The sequence below is a fragment of the Gigantopelta aegis genome, chromosome 9 (genome assembly GCF_016097555.1).
Source record: "Gigantopelta aegis isolate Gae_Host chromosome 9, Gae_host_genome, whole genome shotgun sequence".
NCBI classification, from domain to species: domain Eukaryota; kingdom Metazoa; phylum Mollusca; class Gastropoda; order Neomphalida; family Peltospiridae; genus Gigantopelta; species Gigantopelta aegis.
Window position 1 is genome coordinate 6,254,269 of NC_054707.1, and position 22,036 is coordinate 6,276,304.

The 22,036-nt window shown below is 36.2% G+C and overlaps 1 protein-coding gene across 1 annotated transcript in view; it reads left to right on the top strand.

Moving 5' to 3' along the window:
* LOC121381971 (ankyrin and armadillo repeat-containing protein-like) overlaps nucleotides 1–21,427 on the top strand; it is a 35,360-nt gene extending 13,933 nt beyond the window's left edge. The window contains exons 8-20 of the mRNA XM_041511409.1: nucleotides 6,660–6,861; nucleotides 8,025–8,233; nucleotides 9,317–9,421; nucleotides 10,623–11,036; nucleotides 11,671–11,764; nucleotides 12,218–12,368; nucleotides 13,053–13,206; nucleotides 13,882–14,043; nucleotides 15,272–15,501; nucleotides 16,646–16,804; nucleotides 18,240–18,664; nucleotides 19,846–19,883; nucleotides 20,285–21,427. Coding sequence (XP_041367343.1) covers nucleotides 6,660–6,861; nucleotides 8,025–8,233; nucleotides 9,317–9,421; nucleotides 10,623–11,036; nucleotides 11,671–11,764; nucleotides 12,218–12,368; nucleotides 13,053–13,206; nucleotides 13,882–14,043; nucleotides 15,272–15,501; nucleotides 16,646–16,804; nucleotides 18,240–18,664; nucleotides 19,846–19,883; nucleotides 20,285–20,538 — 2,597 coding nt within the window. The 3' untranslated portion in view covers nucleotides 20,539–21,427. The remainder of the gene's footprint in view (nucleotides 1–6,659; nucleotides 6,862–8,024; nucleotides 8,234–9,316; nucleotides 9,422–10,622; nucleotides 11,037–11,670; nucleotides 11,765–12,217; nucleotides 12,369–13,052; nucleotides 13,207–13,881; nucleotides 14,044–15,271; nucleotides 15,502–16,645; nucleotides 16,805–18,239; nucleotides 18,665–19,845; nucleotides 19,884–20,284) is intronic.
* Nucleotides 21,428–22,036: the final 609 nt, after the last annotated feature.

The following is a 22,036-nucleotide window of genomic DNA, read 5'->3' on the forward strand; positions in this document are numbered from 1 at the left end:
GTTTCTTGTTCTCAGCTTGACAAATTTAGTGTTTTTCCTAGCTTGTTTTAGCATGGTGCAGAACCATGCCTCAATAGTCTAGCACCATCTTGCCTCAATCAGCGCCAAGCTGCCCTGAAATTAAGCAAACCTTTTTCAGTAATTAATTCTACAATTGCCTTTATAAAACACCCAAAAAGGTATTATTAATTAATAAATTATGCCTTTTATATCTTTTGCCATTCATTTATTAAAGCAAGCACATAAATTTTTTGTATTTTTTATAAAAAACGTGCCCCGAAAATGGTGAAAATGCCCCAAAAGTGTTTGGTCTACGATGCCTTGCTTAATTTCTAGGGAAATCACTAAAATATATACATATTTCAGTAATGTTCTGTGAAATAATATCGGAGTGACATTGGGTAATAAATAGAATACCCATCTTGCTACTTGGCAAAACTCTCCATCTTGTACTTGTGAATTGATGATGTCCTTCATGAATCTGTCCGAAACACTAATGTCTCAGACACCCACTTCTTGTTACTGAGTACATTTATTATTAGCTTTATTCATTGTCTATGTTGTGTATGTAAAGATACGTTAATTTTGACCTTTATTTATATTTAAGTCACATTAGGTATTAAAATTGACAGTTAGTGAATAAATTTAATAATTAAGCCAATTATTGAAATACTATTTCATTGAATTTTATAAATTAAGCTTTTTAAAAGCTTTTCATATTTTTCACTTGAATAAAATGATGTTTTTTTATATTGGTTTAATGTTGTGGTTTTTCTTTAGTGTGTTTTATCATCATGTTTCACTTTTTTCATATTTGTTGTCAACTACTAAATGTAGCTACTAATTTTATGATTGTATTGTTTTTAATATTGCACACTAGTTCATTGAAAAAGGTTTTACTGCCCGATAAATGCTTCTAATTATAGATTTGAATAGTTTATATTGTAGGAAAGTATTTTACTAATTATTTTAGAGTATACAAATGACATTTTAGATTTTTAAAATTTTATTTTATCTTACATCCAGGTTATTCCTGCTAATATTTTATTCTGTTAATGTTAAACAATATGAAATCATTTAAAACAGCATCTGAAATATGTTTTAGGAATTGTCATTCATTGTCGTGGTATTTTGATATTATATTAATATCCATTTATTAATAACCTGTCACAGATTCTATCATGTGCATTGTTTTTTTTATCCATTTTACCATTCAGGGAATCTTTTGTTCAGTATCGCATTGCGATTTGCTATATAGATTTGTTTCAGTGACCACTAAACGATTCTAAAACATCAGTGACTGTTGTCAATCAAAATTATAAATACAAAATATTCCCTTAATGTCATTGGGCGTAAAGTCATGTGGCATATAACATGTGGTAATATGTTGTTGTTCATTATAATAATTTATGTTGCTTTGCATTTAAATATTGTTTTGTGATTGGCTGCTTGGCAGATAATGATGGTGCTGCAGGAAATCTGCGTAGCTCTTATGGGAATCACCAGCGACCTTTTCTCCTTGAAATGTGTAATTATGTTGTTATTGTGTCAGTGGACCATGCATATATTATTTGCCAACCCCACTTGCTATTTTCTGTTTGTAAGTGCACGGAAATCACATGACCTATATATACATATATATATATATAGCAATGCAGGGTGTAACATAATATGTTTTGCTAATTAATGTTACCATGATAACATTTTTTTTTTTCATTCATCATTACTATAAAAAAAAAATAAGAAAAATTCAAGCTTGACATTAATATGCAATTAGACATATTATTGAGATAAATGTTAAATTAAACATAATTTTGAGTCTACTACCTTTTCTCAGAAAGATAAATGAGAAAAAAGATGAAAAAAGTAAACACCCAATTATTTCTTTTACTTTCTTTTCTTTGCAGTTAAATCACATAACTTAGGAATCTGAAGTACTGAGAATGTTTATTTGGTTTTTAGGTGAAGTGTTGAGTTTAAAATGTCTTTTTAAAATCTTCATTTATTAAAACCTGTTTTACAAAATAAGTTACATGCGTGTAGTAATGGGTTTTTTTTTAAAATGAAATATAAAACAAAATTAATGATATAAATTAAGCATAACTTAGTTGAATACCTTCAATCAAAGTTAATAATATGGACCTAGAAATCTATTTTGGCCATGACGCAAGTTCAAGTGTATTACCGTAATGTACCAGTAAGATATTTAAATTTGATCTAAATTGAAGGTTTTTTTCTGTATAAACTGAAGTGTCTCTTTTTCGGTTTTAACAATTAAATAGAGACGCTTTCAGTATTACCATCCCACCTATAGTGATTATTTAGTGATATTTTATATTTTAAGTTAATTTTTCACCGCTTTGCTTCAGTCACCTCATTATGATAGGTCTGGTTCTTTTAATAAGTTGGACGTCCACGCTTGTATTAAAACTGCTATGAAACGTCTCACTTGAAGCATGAAATCTATTACTCTGTAATTTTTTACCCCCTTTACTGATGACTCTATCAGTTCTTCATGTTTATATACAACCCTTGCTTATATGTAAAATACCTAATCTGTTAGTTTAAAAATAGATACATGTATATGTATACCAGCCTTACTTATGTGTAAATCACCCAATCTATTAGTTTGAAAATAGTGTCTTTTTGTCTCATTTTTACAAAGTAAAAGGGTGAGATATAGGTATTATTACCCATATGGTAAAGCTTGTGACAATTGAAAATTATTTTACTTGGAACATAAACATGATCAATAGGAAATGGAAGCTTGTTTAATATCCTATAATTACTTTTCCGATGCCAGGGGCATCGTTGAAGTTTTGCATTAAAGTTTCATGATTAGATCAGTTTTTCACAAACTAAGAGTCCTATGTCTTTGAAACTTGGTACCGGCCTCGTTGGCATCGTGGCAGGTCATCGGTCTACAGGCTGGTAGGTACTGGGTTCGGATCCCAGTCGAGGCATGGGATTTTTAATCCAGATACCGACTCCAAACCCTGAGTGAGTGCTCCGCAAGGCTCAATGGGTAGGTGTAAACCACTTGCACCGACCAGTGATCCATAACTGGTTCAACAAAGGCCATGGTTTGTGCTATCCTGCCTGTGGGAAGCGCAAATAAAAGATCCCTTGCTGCCAATCGGAAGAGTAGCCCATGTAGTGGCGACAGCGGGTTTCCTCTCAAAATCTGTGTGGTCCTTAACCATATGTCTGACGCCATATAACCGTAAATAAAATGTGTTGAGTGCGTCGTTAAATAAAACACTTCTTTCTTTGAAACTACTTACATCTATGGATGTTCATCATAGTACACTGAAACAGTTTATGGTAGGCGAGACATTTAATTCTGAGGAATTCTAGTTTGTTGACTGTTGTCAGTTTCAGTTATAAGCTGTAAAACATTTAATTGTTTAATAATGTTGATATTATTAGGTAAGGCCATAAATAATGGTTTGCTACATAACGCAACCCAATATAAATTTTAGTAGTGGCTATAATATGAAAACTATAACCTCAGGCAAGTGCTCTACCACTGAGGTTCATCCTGCCCTGTGGGTCTATGTATTTTTTATTCTTTTTAAACGATATTGAAGAAAAGTAGAGGAAGAAAATCTGCTGAAAATAATAACAATTTATTCAGTTTTCATGTATTTGGCAAGTTACAATACACAGTATATTTTTTAAACATGTCTTAGGCTTTCTTCTCCTTTTTATCACATAGTACAATGAAAAGGGATTATATATTATGTTATTTGCTTTGGTTGTGTTGGATTGGGTTGAGTACTTACGCTGCAATCTATTAATAAAAGAAAACCTCTTCTTAAACAAAAAACAAACAAAAACCAACTTCTGTACACAGGAGTTATTTAATAATAGGTGGTAAATGTAAAAATAAGCCTGCCTTCAGTTTTTACAAAAGCCACACACAAATTCAGAAGTGGGTGGGAATATCTGCTACATTGTTATATCTAGCCTAGTACTAGCATCAACATTAATAACATTTGGTGTGTACTAGGTGTTATACTCAAAACATTTAATTAAAGGTCACTAGATATTAGGTGACATTTTTATTTAAAAATGTAAATTTTTTTACAAATCACTGCTTCTGTTTGTAAAAAAAAACCCCATAACAGCTGTAAATACTGTTGTAAAGTATCAGTGTTGTGACATGTTCTCAAACTTAATCATTTAAACAATACTTTAAAGCAAACAAAATGACAAGTATAGTTAGGAACCAATGTTTAATGAATTCCAGTGGAATGCGCCTTTCGGTCATTTTCATAAATGCACAAAATACACAACGTACCAGCATATGTAAGATGTTTGTATGTATCATATGTATTATTAAAACAATGTTTATCAGTCATCTGTGATCAAAACTTGCTATTAAAATAATACAACACTAGCAAAGAATTAACAAAGTGTCCGCTACCCCTTAATTAATTTTGTTGAGTATATCCAGAGAAGGTGGCCGGAGGTGTGACAATGTCAAGAAGTTACATGTATTACTTGAATTGTTTACTGCTTTTGACAAGTTCATTTTCAATCGTCATGGTTCACACTTTGTTTACATATCGTAAATTTTCACCTGACCTATCACATATCACAAGCTTTGAGTGTAAAATAAAGCCACTTTTATTACTATCACAAGACTTGAGTGCAAAATGAATCCACTTTTATCACTATAGTTCACAAGTTCTTGTATACTGCCCTATCATACGTACCGTAGTTTTACAAAAAAGGTTCAGTGAGATCATTTGATTTAAATGTATGTATTCTTTCCTTATGTAAACATGCTCAAATCATTGATTTGTGATATGAAACCTTGGTGGTGTTACGACGAGGTGCTAGGAAATGTATGAGAGTCTTTTGAATGATGTGAGAGTTGGTTTTAGCTAACAGACGGGGACAAAAGGTAACATATGACACAATGAACAACACTACAGAAGAAGAAGGTGAGTCCCAGTAATGAATACAGTATTTGTTAGTAACAAAAACATTCTTTCTTAACAACATTATCTTTTTAAATTAAAAAAAAGCATTTAATTATAACTGAAGATCTAAACATTAAGTTTTTCAAACGGACAATGAAGTATTGTTTTAACATCAAAGATCTTATTGCCAAATTATGTCAGTACATGTGTCATGAAAAAGATTCTTTACCCATCATGATTAGTTAATTTTTATTTTTCAAATATACATCTATTCTTGTTTTACTAAACCATGATATTATGAATAAAAATATATCCATGATTTCAGCAATAAAATAAAAACCCACAATATTATGGGAATGTTTCCTTAAAGTCCAAAACTTGTTTTCTGTTCTTAGTGAAGTGTTTGATTCGTAATACTATTGGGTATTGTTTAACATCACATTTCAGTTCTTGTAATAGTAATACATGTATATATTTTTGCTATGATTGTGTATGGGAGGTCATCTGGACCACTATAGGTTGTGCTACATGTGTTATTGTTGTGTTTGTGGAACCTCTATATTTTTATTGCAAGACTAATAAACTAACAAACTAACACACAACCCTCGTGACTTTATTTTTCTGTAAATTTGTAATAAATGTTGGAACTTTACTGTATTTATTTATTGGTTAATGTGGATTATTTTATGTTCAGGTTTATATTATAATATACATTTAAATGCAAGTCTGTTTCTCAGAACCTTTATGGGTTAAATCTACAACTAAGCTTTGTGTACATACGAGTGGCATTTTCAAAAGGTTGTGTACTTGGTAACAGTTTTAAGATGAATCATATTGATGTACTTACCTTTGTTTGACACCCAATAGCCGATCTCTATTTTTATGCAGGGGTGTTAAACATCCATTCATTCATTGGGAACAGTTTGACTGGTATCATCGTATTCTATCACATCACGTTAATTTAACGTTAGGTGCAAAACCAGTCACTTGCTAACCCTCTTAAACATAGGCAGTGGAAGATCTCAGCAACTTTTGGGATGGGGTGCAGCTATTAAATTCTTGTTCAACTTGGTGGGTGGTTTTGTGTGTGTGGAAACACATTTCCAGACTTTTGATGCCTGTGGTATTGACCTTGACCTATATTTTCAAAGCTATCTTAGCGCTACGTATTCGTAAAACCATCGTAGGTTGTGATGTCACTACAGCACACGCCATAGTGACGTCATAGCTTACTATGAGTTTACAATTTCGTAGGCTAAGATTGCTTCGAAAATATGGGCCCATGAATAAAGTTGCATCACTATTCAGGTGTACATCTGTTTGTTAGGAACAAGAGACAGACATGACATATTTTACTATCCTGTGCTTTTACATATTTGAAAACCACATGCACTCAATGCTAGTCATGTTACTTAACAGGCTACCAGGTAATAAGAATTATTGCATCAGTTTGTTTGCAGGTGTCCATGTGCATGTGCTATTTGATGATTCAAATTATTATGAATACATATTATGATTGCAAAGATTTTGCTTTCAGTGTACTATTTTATATTTTTAATGTGTATTATTTTCTGTTAGGTTTATATTAAGATTTTGTATTTAGGTCTGATAAGTGATAGTTTTTCGGTGTATTTTTCTTGAACACACAACCTTGATATTCAATAAAAAAATTAATTCCTCTGATAAATAAATATTAAAATACAACATGTTGGTCGATGTGTGTTTCAGGCCCGACAGCGTTGCACCTAGCCGCAAGGTGTGGTGCTCTCGATTCTGTGGCCTGTCTCCTCGGCAACTTCGCCAACATCCTGGCAACAGACCAGGATGGATGGGCACCGGTGCATCACGCGGCTTTCTTCGACCATCAGGCCATCCTCAGACTGTTCATTCTCAGAAATGATGGACTCCTGGAACTGACTACAAAGAACGAGTAAATTTATTTAGTGTATTCTAAACAACAACAGATAAAACAAAACAACAATAACAAAACAAACCCACTTCACTAAATTTTAGGTACATAATATGTTGCAAATAACCCTACATGTTTACATTTATATCTACATCTGCCTGTCTGTCCACACATGTACACATCAACTCCTTCAAATGCCCATGGCATTCAGCAATGTTGTGGAGTTTTTATTTCTCTATGGAAATTTTTTTGCTGTGGACTAGATTCAATTTTTTCCCCCATAGCATGTTTTTTTGCCATAGACAGTTTTTAAATTGCAGGAGTTGACAGATGTGCGCACAGACGTACCTACCTATTACTGGTTCCTATACTTCATGGATCGTGACTACTTTTACTGTCAACTAGTGGCAGTGGATGTTTTATATGCTCTCTCCCATAAACAGGGTAGATGACACCATGGAGGAAGTATTTTAGAGTATTATGATATCAACTGAAAATGGGGTAGGGTGCTGTATTTTGAAGGCAGGCATATGACAGATATTTAAGTTATGATTTTATAATTTTGTTACTAAAAATACATATTAATTTCAGTCCTGATTCAGGGTTTCTAGAATTTTTATAAAATCCACTAGCCATGGGATCAGTGATTTAAAAAATTTACTAGCCACATTTAAAGATTCACTAGCCCTACTTTACTTAATTAATACAGTTTTACTAAATAATAGTCATAATCAGATATGTCACCTAAAGAGGGCGATATAGCTTAAAAACACTAACATTGGGGGTTTGGGGTGGGGGCAGGATATTCACATCTACAAAATAGACAACTGCAACATTTGACAAATGTTTTTCACTAGCCGTCGGGCATGGCAATAGTAGTTATTTACTTGCCGAACATTAAATATCACTAGCCATGGGAGTGGGGCTACCATAATCTAGAAGCCCTGTGATTTTATTTATCAATTTGCTATTAATAATTTATTATTATTTCAATTAGGATGTTATTCATAAGTTTAGTATTTATAATTTACTTAATCCATTTGGGATATTTTTTATGATTTTGTTATTAATCATTGACTCTAATTTTAATTCCATATTGTTTATTATTTGTCATTAATCATTAACTTTTAATTTTAATTTCTTATTATTTATTACTTATTTCTACTGATTACCTGTAATTTCAGCACACGGTCGAGCTGTCTGTTGTTAGCTGCGAGTGCTGGCGGATTGTCGGCGGTGAAATGCCTTATCTCCCTTGGTGCTGATATCACGAAGATTGATGGAGACGGCAACAACATGGTGACGCTGGCGGCACTGCGGTTTCACACCAACATCCTGGAGTACCTCATTGAGTGGAATCACCCGGATGTCCCAGTGTGGAAGATGCTCGTCGGTGAGTCGGTTGTACTAGTGGTTACACACAGGGGCAGAACATAACCCAGTGTGGAAGATGCTCGTCGGTGAGTCGGTTGTACTAGTGGTTACACACAGGGGCAGAACATAACCCAGTGTGGAAGATGCTCGTCGGTGAGTCGGTTGTACTAGTGGTTACACACATGGGCAGAACATAACCCAGTGTGGAAGATGCTCGTCGGTGAGTCGGTTGTACTAGTGGTTACACACAGGGGCAGAACATAACCCAGTGTGGAAGATGCTCGTCGGTGAGTCGGTTGTACTAGTGGTTACACACAGGGGCAGAACATAACCCAGTGTGGAAGATGCTCGTCGGTGAGTCGGTTGTACTAGTGGTTACACACATGGGCAGAACATAACCCAGTGTGGAAGATGATCGTCGTCGGTGAGTCGGTTGTACTAGTGGTTACACACATGGGCAGAACATAACCCAGTGTGGAAGATGCTCGTCGGTGAGTCGGTTGTACTAGTGGTTACACACAGGGACAGAACATAACCCAGTGTGGAAGATGCTCGTCAGTGAGTCGGTTGTACTAGTGGTTACACACAGGGGCAGAACATAACCCAGTGTGGAAGATGCTCATCAGTGAGTCGGTTGTACTAGTGGTTACACACATGGGCAGAACATAACCCAGTGTGGAAGATGCTCGTCGGTGTGTCAGCTATGTTGATAAATGAAATAATTGACAAGAAGGACATGTATGATTTAAGACATGTCACATGGATTAACTTTGTATTTTAGCTTTAATGAGAAATGAAAATCTATGACATACATATTATGGTTTAAGATATGCTGCATGTGTCATGGATTTACTTTACATTTCAGCTATGTTGAGAGATAAAAGTGTCAACAAAAACGTCATGATGTAAGACATGTCTCAAGGATTGACATTATTATTGATATTATAGCTGTGTTGAGAAATAAAAATCTCGGACATATGATTTAACACATGTCATGAGTCATAGATATTTTTGTATTTTAGCTATGTTAAGAATCTCAACAAGAAGGACATATACGATTTAAGACATGCCACATGTGTGATGTATTAACTTTGTGTTTCAGCGATGCTGCGAGATGAAAACCTCAATAAGAAGGACAGTGCGGTCAAGTGTCTGGAGGCGTTGTCATCCGCTCAGCCAGAACACTGGAAGTCTATTCTTGAAGCAGGTAAGACTGGTCAAATGTCTGGAGGCATTGTCGTCCACTCAACCAGGACACTGGAAGTCCATTCTCGAAGCAGGTAAGACTGGTCAAGTGTCTGGAGGCGTTCTCGTCAGCTCAGCCAGAACATTCTCGAAGCAGGTAAGACTGGTCAAGTGTCTGGAGGCGTTGTCGTCCACTCGACCCGGACACTGGAAGTCCATTCTCGAAGCAGGTAAGACTGGTCAAGTGTCTGGAGGCGTTGTCGTCCACTCGACCAGGACACTGGAAGTCCATTCTCGAAGCAGGTAAGACTGGTCAAGTGTCTGGAGGCGTTGTCGTCCACTCGACCAGGACACTGGAAGTCCATTCTCGAAGCAGGTAAGACTGGTCAAGTGTCTGGAGGCATTGTCGTCCACTCGACCAGGACACTGGAAGTCCATTCTCGAAGCAGGTAAGACTGGTCAAGTGTCTGGAGGCATTGTCGTCCACTCGACCAGGACACTGGAAGTCCATTCTCAAAGCAGGTAAGACTGGGCTACGTTCAGTATACAGGTTTAGCTCAGTAGAGTGCTTGCCTGAGGTAGTTGGATCATATTTCCTCAGTGGATCCATTGCTTTTTTGTTCCTAAATGCTGTGGTATGTGCTATCCTGTTTAGGAAAGTAGATATAAAAGAGCCTTGCTGCTCAAGAGTATGTATGTCAGAATTGCCAATTGTTTGACATACAATAACCTGTCATTAATTAATCAGTAGGCTCGATTGTTATCGTTAAACAAAACAAACTTTAACTTTCATACCAAGTATCATGATTACCATATGCTAGACCACTAACAGATTCTTTATTAAATATTGTCACTGGGTAAACAGACATTGCTCTCTCCATCTATTAAGTTAAGATCAAACACCATGCTAAATATTCATGTTGTGTCATTTCAAGCATTCACAACAATGTCTACTTAACTTCAATTTGTTTTCTCTGCAGTAAAGTTTTATTTTTAATTTTAATTTAATACAGGAATGGATGAAAATTAATGTAGGAACAGATGAAAATGCACTTGGTGAAAATGGAGTAAAAATATAATTTGTCTAGACTTTGTTAACTAAAGCCTTCTGACATTAATCTCATGTTAATAAAACGTTTTTATAAGAAATATATTTCCCAAGTACATGTGTATATATTGCCAGTATGAAAACAGTTTTAAATTTTATTGTTATGTTTTTTTAGATGGAGTGTCAGCACTCATTGATTTGCTCAAAATAAACAATGAAGAAATCCAGTCTGTGGCAGCGTCTGTTCTCTGCAACATCTCAGAAAACTATCAAATACGCATTGCGCTCATGAAGTGTAACGCTGGACCCATTCTCATCCAGCTGTTGAGCTCCCCGATCGACGATATTCAGTCGCGTGCGTCCATCATCCTGTCAGATTTCGCCTGCGTCCAGGGCAACCAGGAACTGGTAGCAGATCACGGTGGGATCCCGCCCCTGGTGAATCTGCTCGACTCGGAGCTAGAGGACGTGTTGGTGAATGCGGTGAACGCAATCAGAGTCCTGTGTATCGGAAACACGAATAACCAGAATGCTGTAGCACAGTGCGGGGGGATAGAGCCACTGGTGGAGTTCCTCACAGTTAATTCAGGTACCTTGTTTCATTTGATTTTCATTTCATTGCATATTAAAGATCCCTTGCTACTAATGGAAAAAGACTTCAAGTTCAAATTACCAAATCAATTTTCTTTAGTGGTATCATTAAACAAAACAAACTTTAACTTCAAAATTAATTTGTCCTACCTATCAGTTGTAACAAGAGTCAATGTATACTTTCACTTGCCTTTTTTTTCGTGATACTGAATTTTATTATAAATTTTAATTTTACCTAACTGCAATGTGTTTTAATTTAACTCTTGAATTTTTATATTGATGTCGATCAAACTCTCATCCACAGTATCAGAAAATTAACTGTGTTACTGGCAATCTATCCTACAGTCCCATATTACATCTCTGTATGTTATACAGCCATAATTACTCGAGTAGTGAATTAAAGTTGGTCTCAAATTCTGTGTGTTCCCTTATTTCTTTCCATCAGTATATATGGCATTCATTTGGTTTATGATGGGATTTAATCCATTTTGTGATAAGAAGTATGCATGTAAACCTTGCACAGTATATTATGAAATCAGCATTCATGTGGTTGTAATCTCCATTTCCCCCAGTGTTGGACTTAACAAGTTTTGAAAACACACTCTTCAGTTGTGTTATCCTTGTGATTTCAGACATCTTACAAGCAGCAACATCAGCTGCAATAGCCGCCATATCATCGGGAAATAGGCAGAATCAGGATGCCGTTATCGCAGAACATGCATCAAAGTAAAGTGCACTTTATAATATTTTACTCTGTTAATTATTTACTTTTTCTTTATGATTACTTTATTATAGTACTTTATTAATTCTGAATTTAGCAAAATATTTTGTTGTTCATTTGAAACATATTAATTAAAACAATTATTAAAACAAACAATTTCCACACCATTGGTTCTGATTCATACAAATAAATATATTGTACCTTATTGTTATTTTACTTCATATCCACATTTCAAAAATGATACAATTTTAGAAAATAATTCTGTATCCAAGCTTTATCAGGTCATATTAAGATTATTCAAACACGAAATTGGTATGCACATTATATTTAATTCAACATGAAGCATATAACTAGTAGGTCTACTCCATCTCTAATAACTTACAATGTGTTGTGTTGCTATTTAGTATGTTTACTTTCTTGCATATTATCCTATGTTATATTATGTTATTTTAATGCAGACCTTTGGTAGATCTGATCAAAACCAGTCGAAATGTGACGGTTCAGGTTAAAGCAGCTAGTGCTCTGGAATCTTTGGCGGAAGATAACGCAGAGAGTCAGAAGGTGTTTCTGGACCTAGACGCTAACAAAGCTCTTCTCAGATTACTCAAGGTAGGTGACGAGATATTCATTTCCTTTAGTGTGGATCCTAAAACAATTTTCACATTTAACAATTGAACATGATCATTTTTACATTCATGTAGGTATGAGCTACAGAACTGCTTTACACACTGTTCGGTATTTTCTCTCAGTAGCTGAATGAAAGAATTGTGACATTTTTAAAACAAACAACTTTAAAAAAATAATGTCTGCATGTTTTTTTAATAAACATTAACATTTACTGATTCAACATTAACAGTTATTTTATTGATTTTAAACAAGAAAGAAAACAGCTGAATCAATAATTTAGTGTTTTCAGCACTGCCGAAAGTAATGCAAAATTGAGATTCCTGTAGGTTTTTTTTAAGTCACATGATATCCTCTGAGTTTGGAATTATAGCTTGATGTCCAGGGGTTTTTTTATTGGTAAAAAGTATGTTAAACTCTTTTTTTTTATATATATATATATATATGCACCACTCTTTATTTTATTTATTTACTCTCTTTTTTTTTGTTGCTGATAAAGATATATATTATACCTTTGTAGTTTATGTTGGGTTTTTTTTAAATCTTTGTCATCTCACAAGTGTATCTGCCACGTTTCTGTTTTCTCTTTGTGTATCTAATATGTTTTCTTTTATACTAATTAATTTAACCGATTTATTTATCCTGTTGACCTTTGTTTTGCGTTATCAGAACATCAATGTGGAGGTGAGAGAGCAGGGGGCGTGTTCCTTGTGGGCGCTGGCCGGGCACACCAAAACGCAGCAGAAATACATCGCCGAGAGAATCGGAATCCAACACATCATACAGATGCTGCTGGAGCCCACAGAGAAATTGCTTTATGTTGGTTAGTACGGAATACACTTCAGCCCCTATATTAGCCCCGGAACTTTCTTTTTGACCGACCGTTCAAAATTGCGCCCAAATTCCTCAATCAAACTTGCGCACCTTTTTGCTTTGGCATAATTCTTGCTCCATTCAAAATTCCATAGCACCATTACCCCCCCCCCCTCCCCCCCCCTTCCTGTCCTGGACGGAGGCCGGCTCTTGTGCCCAAGACAGGCGTGCACTACAACAGCTTGCTCTGAATGTGCACGTAAAGCCCTATGACCTGACCTGACCTGACCTGACCTGCACACGAGCTATTCTAAGACGTTTCTGCTCGGCTGTTAGCTCAGTGATTTCACTGTACACTATAAGCTAGTTTGCTTATGGCTGTCACAATAATATTGTGACACAATTTTTTTAATTCTTGTTTTCCATTGGTTTGTTCAGCTCAGCTAATAACTTGTGTTGCTTTCACATGGTGAAATTTTCACTCATGATACAAAAAATTAATCCCCATTGGGCTATTTCTCATTCTAGCCAGTGCACCACGACTGGTATATGAAACACAGTGATATGTACTATCCTGTGGGATGGAGCTTTTACAAGATATTTTACTACTAATAAATCAATGTGATTTAGTGGTGTCATTAAACAAAACAAACAGACTTTTAATCAGGTTTTATGTGTTTTTCAGGGTGTATGACAGCCATTGCCCTGGGCCGAGAGAACATTGAGAACCAGAACAACCTGGCTAAGGCCGACGCCTTCCAGCAGCTTGTACGTCTGCTGCGGTCCAGCAAGACGTCTGATAAGGTTCTACTCATGGTCATCAAGGTGTTGGGAATACTCTGTGTCGGTGAGGAGCGCTTCAGTCTGCCAGACTCAGATAGAGGAGACCAGGGCCGGTGCTTATGAAACTTAAACTCTAGACTTTAATCAAGTCCAGACTTTAATGTAATGTTATTTAAATGGCTTTGCCATGATGTTAAATTCTGGACTTTATTAAAGTCTAGACTTTAAGGTTTATAAGCACGAGACCAGGCCCTGTGCTTGTCTAGACTCAAGATTCTAACAGTCTGAGATTCTTATCGTCATGGCAACTCTATACAAATTGTATGCATGTGATCTCATTACAGATTGGAGTCTACATTCTAAAATTTTATAAGCACAGGCTGTGTACCAGGGTCCCTACCTAATGGGTGGAAGCAATGAGGCGGGTGCTATCCTTCACTAAAATTCTGAAAAGTGCCTTTTTCAGTTCAAAAGTACCCTTTTTCTGTCTAGCTGGAGAGTATTACTGTGACTGATTTAAAAAAATGTTTTTGCTGGTCCCCTCTCTTAATTGATTAGGTATAGCTGTGAATGCATTTTGAATTGTCATGTCAGTTGGTGATCATGCCAGGTTTTGTTGTCTTTGATATTTGTTTTCTAGGTCAACCTTTTTTAGTTGTGAAAGTTTTGGCAATAATGTGTGTTCTAGAATATATTCATTGATCAACCTTGACCTTTCCTATTGACTAATGTAAACCTTCTGGGATACAGTGTTTTCAGTAATATTAGCTTATTAATACGAGGACAAGTTTTTTCGGTTATATAAAAAAGTAGTTTTTAAAGGTTTTTGCTTAAAAAGCAGATCTTTGATCCAATGCATTCATCTTCCCCTTTTTGCATTGTAAGCTGTTCATGGCACCATTTTGTCTAACCTGTTATGCTCCCCTATTAAATCTGGGGTGGGATGTAGCCCAGTGGTAAAGCGCTCGCTTGATGTGTGGTCGGTCTGGGATCGATCCCCGTTGGTGGGCCCGTTGGGCTATTTCTTGCTCCAGCCAGTGCACCATGACTGGTATATTAAAGGCTGTGGTATGTACTATCCTGTCTGTGAGATGGTGCATACAAAAGATCCCTTGCTGCTAATCGAAAAGAGTAGCCCATGAAGTGGCGACAGCAGGTTTCCTCTCTCAATATCTGTGTGGTCCTTGACAGTGGCCCCCACCTATTCCAAAAACTGTAATGTTTTGGATGCCTATTGCTTTTGTTGTTCTAAATGACGAGAAAACCATATGTTTGTTTTCATACATTTACAGGAGTAGCCAATGTGAACAACAAACTGACGCAAAAGCGAATTGCAGAGGAAGGTGCTATTCCGATCCTGGTGCAGCTGTTACTCTGTCCGCCGTCCGAGGAGATCCAGGTGGAGGTTGCCATGTCACTGGCATCCGTTGTCCTTAGCAACCCTGAGAACCAGGAGAAACTGCAGGAGGAACAGGGTTTCAACTTCGACATTCTGTTAGACCTGCTCAACTCCAAGAATGAAGTACGTACCACATGCAGTAATCATACCCTCAGAAAGTCTTTCATAATGATTACAGTGGTTACAGACAATAATCTGTTGGTCTTCGGAGGTAGGGGTGGGGGCCGGACCTTGCCCAGTGGTAAAGCGCTTACCTGATGCACGGTCGGTCTAAGATCGATCCCTGCCAGTAGCCCATTGGGCTATTTCTCGTTCCAGGCTGGGCATGTCGTCAGTGATGTAACAGGACAACATATTGCTGAACAGTCATCGTCGTAATTTTTTATCACGTATCTGGTTACGTGCATTTTTTTCACTAATTGGCCTGAACTCGGCGATGTCATTAAACAAAACAAACTTTTTTTAATTGTTAGGAGATGTTATTATTATTGTAAATTAAGTAATTCTAGTGCAGACAGAATGAATGTACACCAATGATAATCAACACCGTTTTTCTCCTGTTACAGGCGATACGTATCAAGGCTGGCATGGGTCAGACAGAATGTACACCAATGATAATCAACACCGTTTTTCTCCTGTTACAGGCGATACGTATCAAGGCTGGCATGGCTCTAACAGAATGTACACCGATGATGATCAACACCGTTTTTCTCCTGTCACAGGCGATACGTGTCAAGGCTGGCATGGCTCTAACAGAATGTACACCAATGATGATCAACACCGTTTTTCTCCTGTTACAGGCGATACGTATCAAGGCTGGCATGGGTCAGACAGAATGTACACTGATGATAATCAACACCGTTTTTCTCCTGTTACAGGCGACACGTCTCAAGGCTGGCATGGCTCTGACAGAATGTACACCGATGATGATCAACACCGTTTTTCTCCTGTTACAGGCAATACGTATCAAGGCTGGCATGGGTCAGACAGAATGTACACTGATGATAATCAACACCGTTTTTCTCCTGTTACAGGCGACACGTCTCAAGGCTGGCATGGCTCTGACAGAATGTACACCGATGATGATCAACACCGTTTTTCTTCTGTTACAGGCAACACGTCTCAAGGCTGGCATGGCTCTGACAGAAGGTACACCGATGATGATCAACACCGTTTTTCTCCTGTTACAGGTGATACTATCAAGGCTGGCATGGCTCTGACAGAATGTACACTGATGATAATCAACAACCTTTTTCTCCTGTTACAGGCGATACGTATCAAGGCTGGCATGGCTCTGACCGAATTTGGCTTCAACAACACGCCACAGCAGTACGCCATCCGGGAAGCCGGGGGCATCAAGTTTTCTGTCTTCGAGCCATTTCTGAAAAAGGAGGATGAATTTTACCAGTGTTCTGCAGCATTCCAGGTACACCAGTGATATGAGTACAACATTTAAATTAAAAATTATTTAGTTCTTTTTATTAAGCTGTTTAATATGGTAGCACATCTTATAATAAAGTAATGCAGAAGTAGAAGATGAATTTTACCAGAGTCCTGCAGCCTTTCGGGTGTCGGTAAAAATGCGACTCTTTAGTCACTATCACTGTTTTGATAAAAACTTTCAAATTAAATTTAAAGTTGTGTTAATCTTTTGATTAGGATTTTTAATATGTTAACACATCTTAATAGAAAACTAATGCTGAAATTGTTTTTATTTTTCATTCATTTGAAATCACCGACTCTAGTTTCCAAGATGGTACCTTTTCTGTGTAATCTGCATTCAAGTGCAATATTACCCATAGTATACCGTAACTGAATCAGTCATATGGTTTTGTTCTAATCATGTATAAATTTTCATGAAACTAATAATAATGATAAAACTAGTAGTAAAATATTTTGGTTAAAGCAGCAACCTTGAGTATATTTTTATTATCTAACCAGAAAGATAGATCAGAAAAACGTATTATATTTTTCATTTTAACCTTCAGATAGATCCATTGTTTTGTGTGAAAGTATTTCAGTGTGATGACAAACTAGTATGCTGTATAACGGCAGCTCACCATATTCACTGTTAGCAATAACATACAGGTTCAGTGTTTCTGCCAGAAAGAAGTTTTTGGGTATGGCGCTATGGAATTGAAAGCAACCACAGTCAAAAGGGGGCATGAGAGGCCTCCACCAGAAAGAAAATGGGTCACATTTAGGGTTAGGGTTAAGAAAATTAAACAGTAATAATAAGAGTAATTAATTTTTTTAAAAGGTTAACTTAAAAAACAAAAACAAAAACACATTTTGGTATAGCGCCCGACCCAATTTACCCTCTGGCAGAAACCCTGAGGTTTACTAGAGCTTTAGGAAATAGTGTTCATATTGTCGAGATTACATTGCAATAACATACAGGTTTACTACAGCTTTAGGAAATAGTGTTTATATTGTCGAGATTACATAGCAATAACATACAGGTTTAGAAGAGCTTTAGGAAATAGTGTTTCTATTGTCGAGATTACATAGCAGTAACATACAGGTTTACTACAGCTTTTACTAAATAGTGTTTATATTGTCGAGATTACATAGCAATAACATACAGGTTTAGTAGAGCTTTAGGAAATAGTGTTTATATTGTCGAGATTACATTGCAATAACATACAGGTTTAGTAGAGCTTTAGGAAATAGTGTTTATATTGTCGAGATTACATTGCAATAACATACAGGTTTAGTAGAGCTTTAGGAAATAGTGTTTATATTGTCGAGATTACATAGCAATAACATACAGGTTTAGTAGAGCTTTAGGAAATAGTGTTTATATTGTCGAGATTACATCTTTGAAGATAATGACTTTTTATTTTAACTTTAACTTTGAGATCGTGGTTCTTGCGCGAGTGATCGTGGACCAGGACCAGGTGATGCTCACAGCGAAGGGAGTCACTCTGCTCGTCAGTAAACTCCGATCATCGAGCGACAACGTGGTCGTGTCTGCCGCCAGCCTCCTGTCGAGTCTCGCCCACACGCGAGCCGGGATCCCTGATGCCATGATAACGACGGGGGCCATAGACCTTCTTGTCGAGAAGCTCAACTCGCCCAGTGTCCTTGTGCGCAATGCTGTGGCCGTGGCTCTCGGCTATCTGACGTTTAACCAGACTGCCGCACGGATTCTGTTCTCCGCTTGCAGAAACACTCCCGGTCTTTACAAGCAGCTGATGGCAAACATTGGACACAGTCCAAAAATCAGCCAGGAGTTTGTCGCAAATTTCCGACGAGCCAAAATTATTGGACTGCCTTGTCAGTGGTGAGTTTGTGTTTGTGATGGGTAAACCGTTTAGTTTTTATTGTGGAGAACTAATGTGGTGTGTTACAGTTCTTTTGTTTATGTTTTATTTTAATAACTCTGTATGTGCTGTTGCTCATCAAGGCACAGGGGTGGCAACATTCTCACAAGTTTTTCTGAAATTGGGGGAATATTGGTCTGTCTCTTAAAGAGAATTAAAATGGGTTAAAATGGGTTTCCAAATATGTTTTTGTTTTGTTATAAGTTCAGACCAATCCTGCTTTGTTTTTTGCTTTTTTAAGAATTTTAGTCTCCTACCAGTCTAACTGGAGGGAACTATAGGTTTCATCTCCGTCCTTCTGTCTGTCTGTCCCACATATAGTTTTCCAGATGTTTTTTTAACAATGCCTTGAGATATGAAATTTGATGTATAGCTTTATCATGTACTGATACATATCAAAGTTAACTTTTATGACGATTTACCCATTTTTGACAGAGTTATGGCCCTCAGAAGGTATGGAAAAAAACATTCCAGACTGGTTTTTTGGCAATGCTTGAAGACATTGAGATGAAATTTGATATATAGCTTTATCATGTACTATTTGTTGGGGACATATATTGCTTTAACAGTACTCTCAGAAATGCTTGTTAATATGTTTGTATGCATCTTAGTGTCACAGGCCCATAGGAAAGAATTCTAGAATGGGGGCCGGGTGTGGGGAGGGGGCACAACCTCTAGTGGCAGTAATCTTGATCCAGCAGAAAAAACTGACATTGGTAAAGTTTGACCTATGGCAATTCATATCACAGCCACTGTAATTGCTGTCAATGCCACCGTTAAGTTTGACCTATGGCAATTCATATCACAGCCACTGTAATTGCTGTCAATGCCACCGTTAAGTTTGACCTATGGCAATTCATATCACAGCCACTGTAATTGCTGTCATTGCAAACGTTAAGTTTGACCTATGGCAATTCATATCACAGCCACTGTAATTGCTGTCAATGCCACCGTTAAGTTTGAGCCCTGATAAATGTCTCTGTAACTAATGACCTTTCAAAAAATCCTTTGTTACATTTTTGTTTGTTTGATATGACTTGTATATAATGATGATTACTAGAACTCTACATTTTCAAACCTTCAGTGACTCATATTTATTCTCTGTTATTTATTGATTTATTGATTGTTTTGTTTTTTTCAGTCTGGAAATAAATGGAGGTCATCCAGTGATGCTTCCAGGTACAGAATTTATAACAATGTAGCAATTTGTTAAACTGTTTAAATTGGTGATTTATTATAAAATTATTTGAATGTATATGAAAGACATCATAAAACTTCTATAATTACAAACTTTCTGCTTTTATATTATTTACTTGATTCTAAATATGTTGTATAATTGTTTGTCATTATAAGAATTGTAACTCTTATCAATTTATCGATGTATAGCAGTCACAAATTTCATATCATTACTTTCTGTTTCCAAAAGATATAAGGACTACAAAAATGTTGAAAGATAAAACTTGTCTCTTTTTTTTTAAATTATTGTCATGAAACTTGTTTTATTTTTTTTTTGTTAGAGGTTGACATAATTTGTTTTTAATTAAATATTGAGATAAAACATTTTTATTTTTTAATTGAAGGTCGTCGGCCCAATACATCACATGACAGTATCCGTGGAAATACCCCATTCCAAAACCGAGCGAAATCGGCCCCCGGTTATGGTCGTAAGTTGAAGCCTGAGATTCCCGACATCGTGGTGAAGGAGGCCGATGGGTTGAGAGGCGGGTACACCAGCGCCGCATCGACGTACCGAGCCAGCTCGAGCTCCAGCAAGCCCACGAGCGACGCAAGCTTCAAAACGCGGATCAGCAACTGGAAAAATACTAAAGACTAAAACAGTGGGAACTCCAGTCAAAGTCAACTAAACCTACAAGTGACAGAGTAACCCAGGTGTTTAAAATGTAGCTGAGTGCATGGAAAATGATAAAATATGACTTTTTACAAACTACGGTTAGCTTTAAAAGACATCTCGTGGAGGGGTTTGAATCAGTGGCATGTTCAGAAGGGTGTGCGATCACAAATACTTAGACTGGTTTCCTTCATATCCTGTTCAATCTGTTACAGTTAAAATTAGGTGTAAAAAGACGTGGTCTTGCAAGAGATTATGAAAGGCTCGGCCTTCTGAATATGTCACAGATCGTAAGCAGAATACCATACCACTACATGCATTGCTGTTAACACCAATAATATTATTTGCTGTTGAATTGTCTTGTGAAATATCTATGGAATGTGACCAGTTGTTAATAATGCAGTGGGATTTTCCTTTAAAACCTTTATATCAGTTTACGTGGCCCTAACCATTCTCTTTGTTTAACTAACCATCCTCCACTGAAAATGTGTACAATTATTGAAAAATATCTATTTTTGTGTTTTTGCCAATTTGAATTTTTACATAACCTTGACCTTAGATCGAATGTCCTTGACCCATTAACACTATTTGCTCAATCTCAAGCTCTTCCAGAAAGAAAATCCTTTTTCAAATCATAACTACGAGTCATAATTACCAAATGTTTGACATTCAATAGCCGATGATTAATTAATAAATATGCTCTAGTGATGTCGTTAAACAAAACAAACTTTAACTTTTCAAGTCATAAAGCCCGATTTAGCTACAGTGTAATAAATAGAGGATAGTTCATGTCTTTTGTCAGATATGATTTATATCTCATCAAGTGAAATTTGCAGTCATTGCAAACTTCACGAGGTGAGATATAAATCATATTTCACAAAAAACATAAAATTTCCTATTTATTATATAACTTTTGGCAATTTACCTATATTTTTAAAATGCCAGCAGCAAAATATTTCCAGCTTTCTTACAGTGAAGATAACACTTTCTACAGTGACAATAACACATTTTAGAGTGAATAGTGAAATTTTTACTCTAAAATATGTTATCATCACTTTTATTTCACTGATATTTTCAGATATTTCACTGCATGTTATATAATAAATATTATTATACAAAATGATTACATTTGTTTTGCATTATTGATAACTTATTTACAGTCAACTTTTAAACTGCTTTTTAGACTGTTACCAAATAAATGAACATGTATTATCTATTCATAAGTAGTGTTTCAGGTTAAAAACATAACAGTCTATTTTATTTGTGTTTCACTTATCTTTGGTTCCAGTCATTCAGCAGTGATAGAAATAAGAAAAAAAAATACTTGTCCAAACCGGACAAGTACATCTAAAAATCTGCTTGTCCGCCAATATTTCCACTTTTCCAAATATGTAAAAATTGAAAGTCTGGAGATGGATGCAGAAGGAAAACTTGAAGCCCTACGCTTTTCTTTTTAAACAAATTCGCTTGTTACCCCTCACTT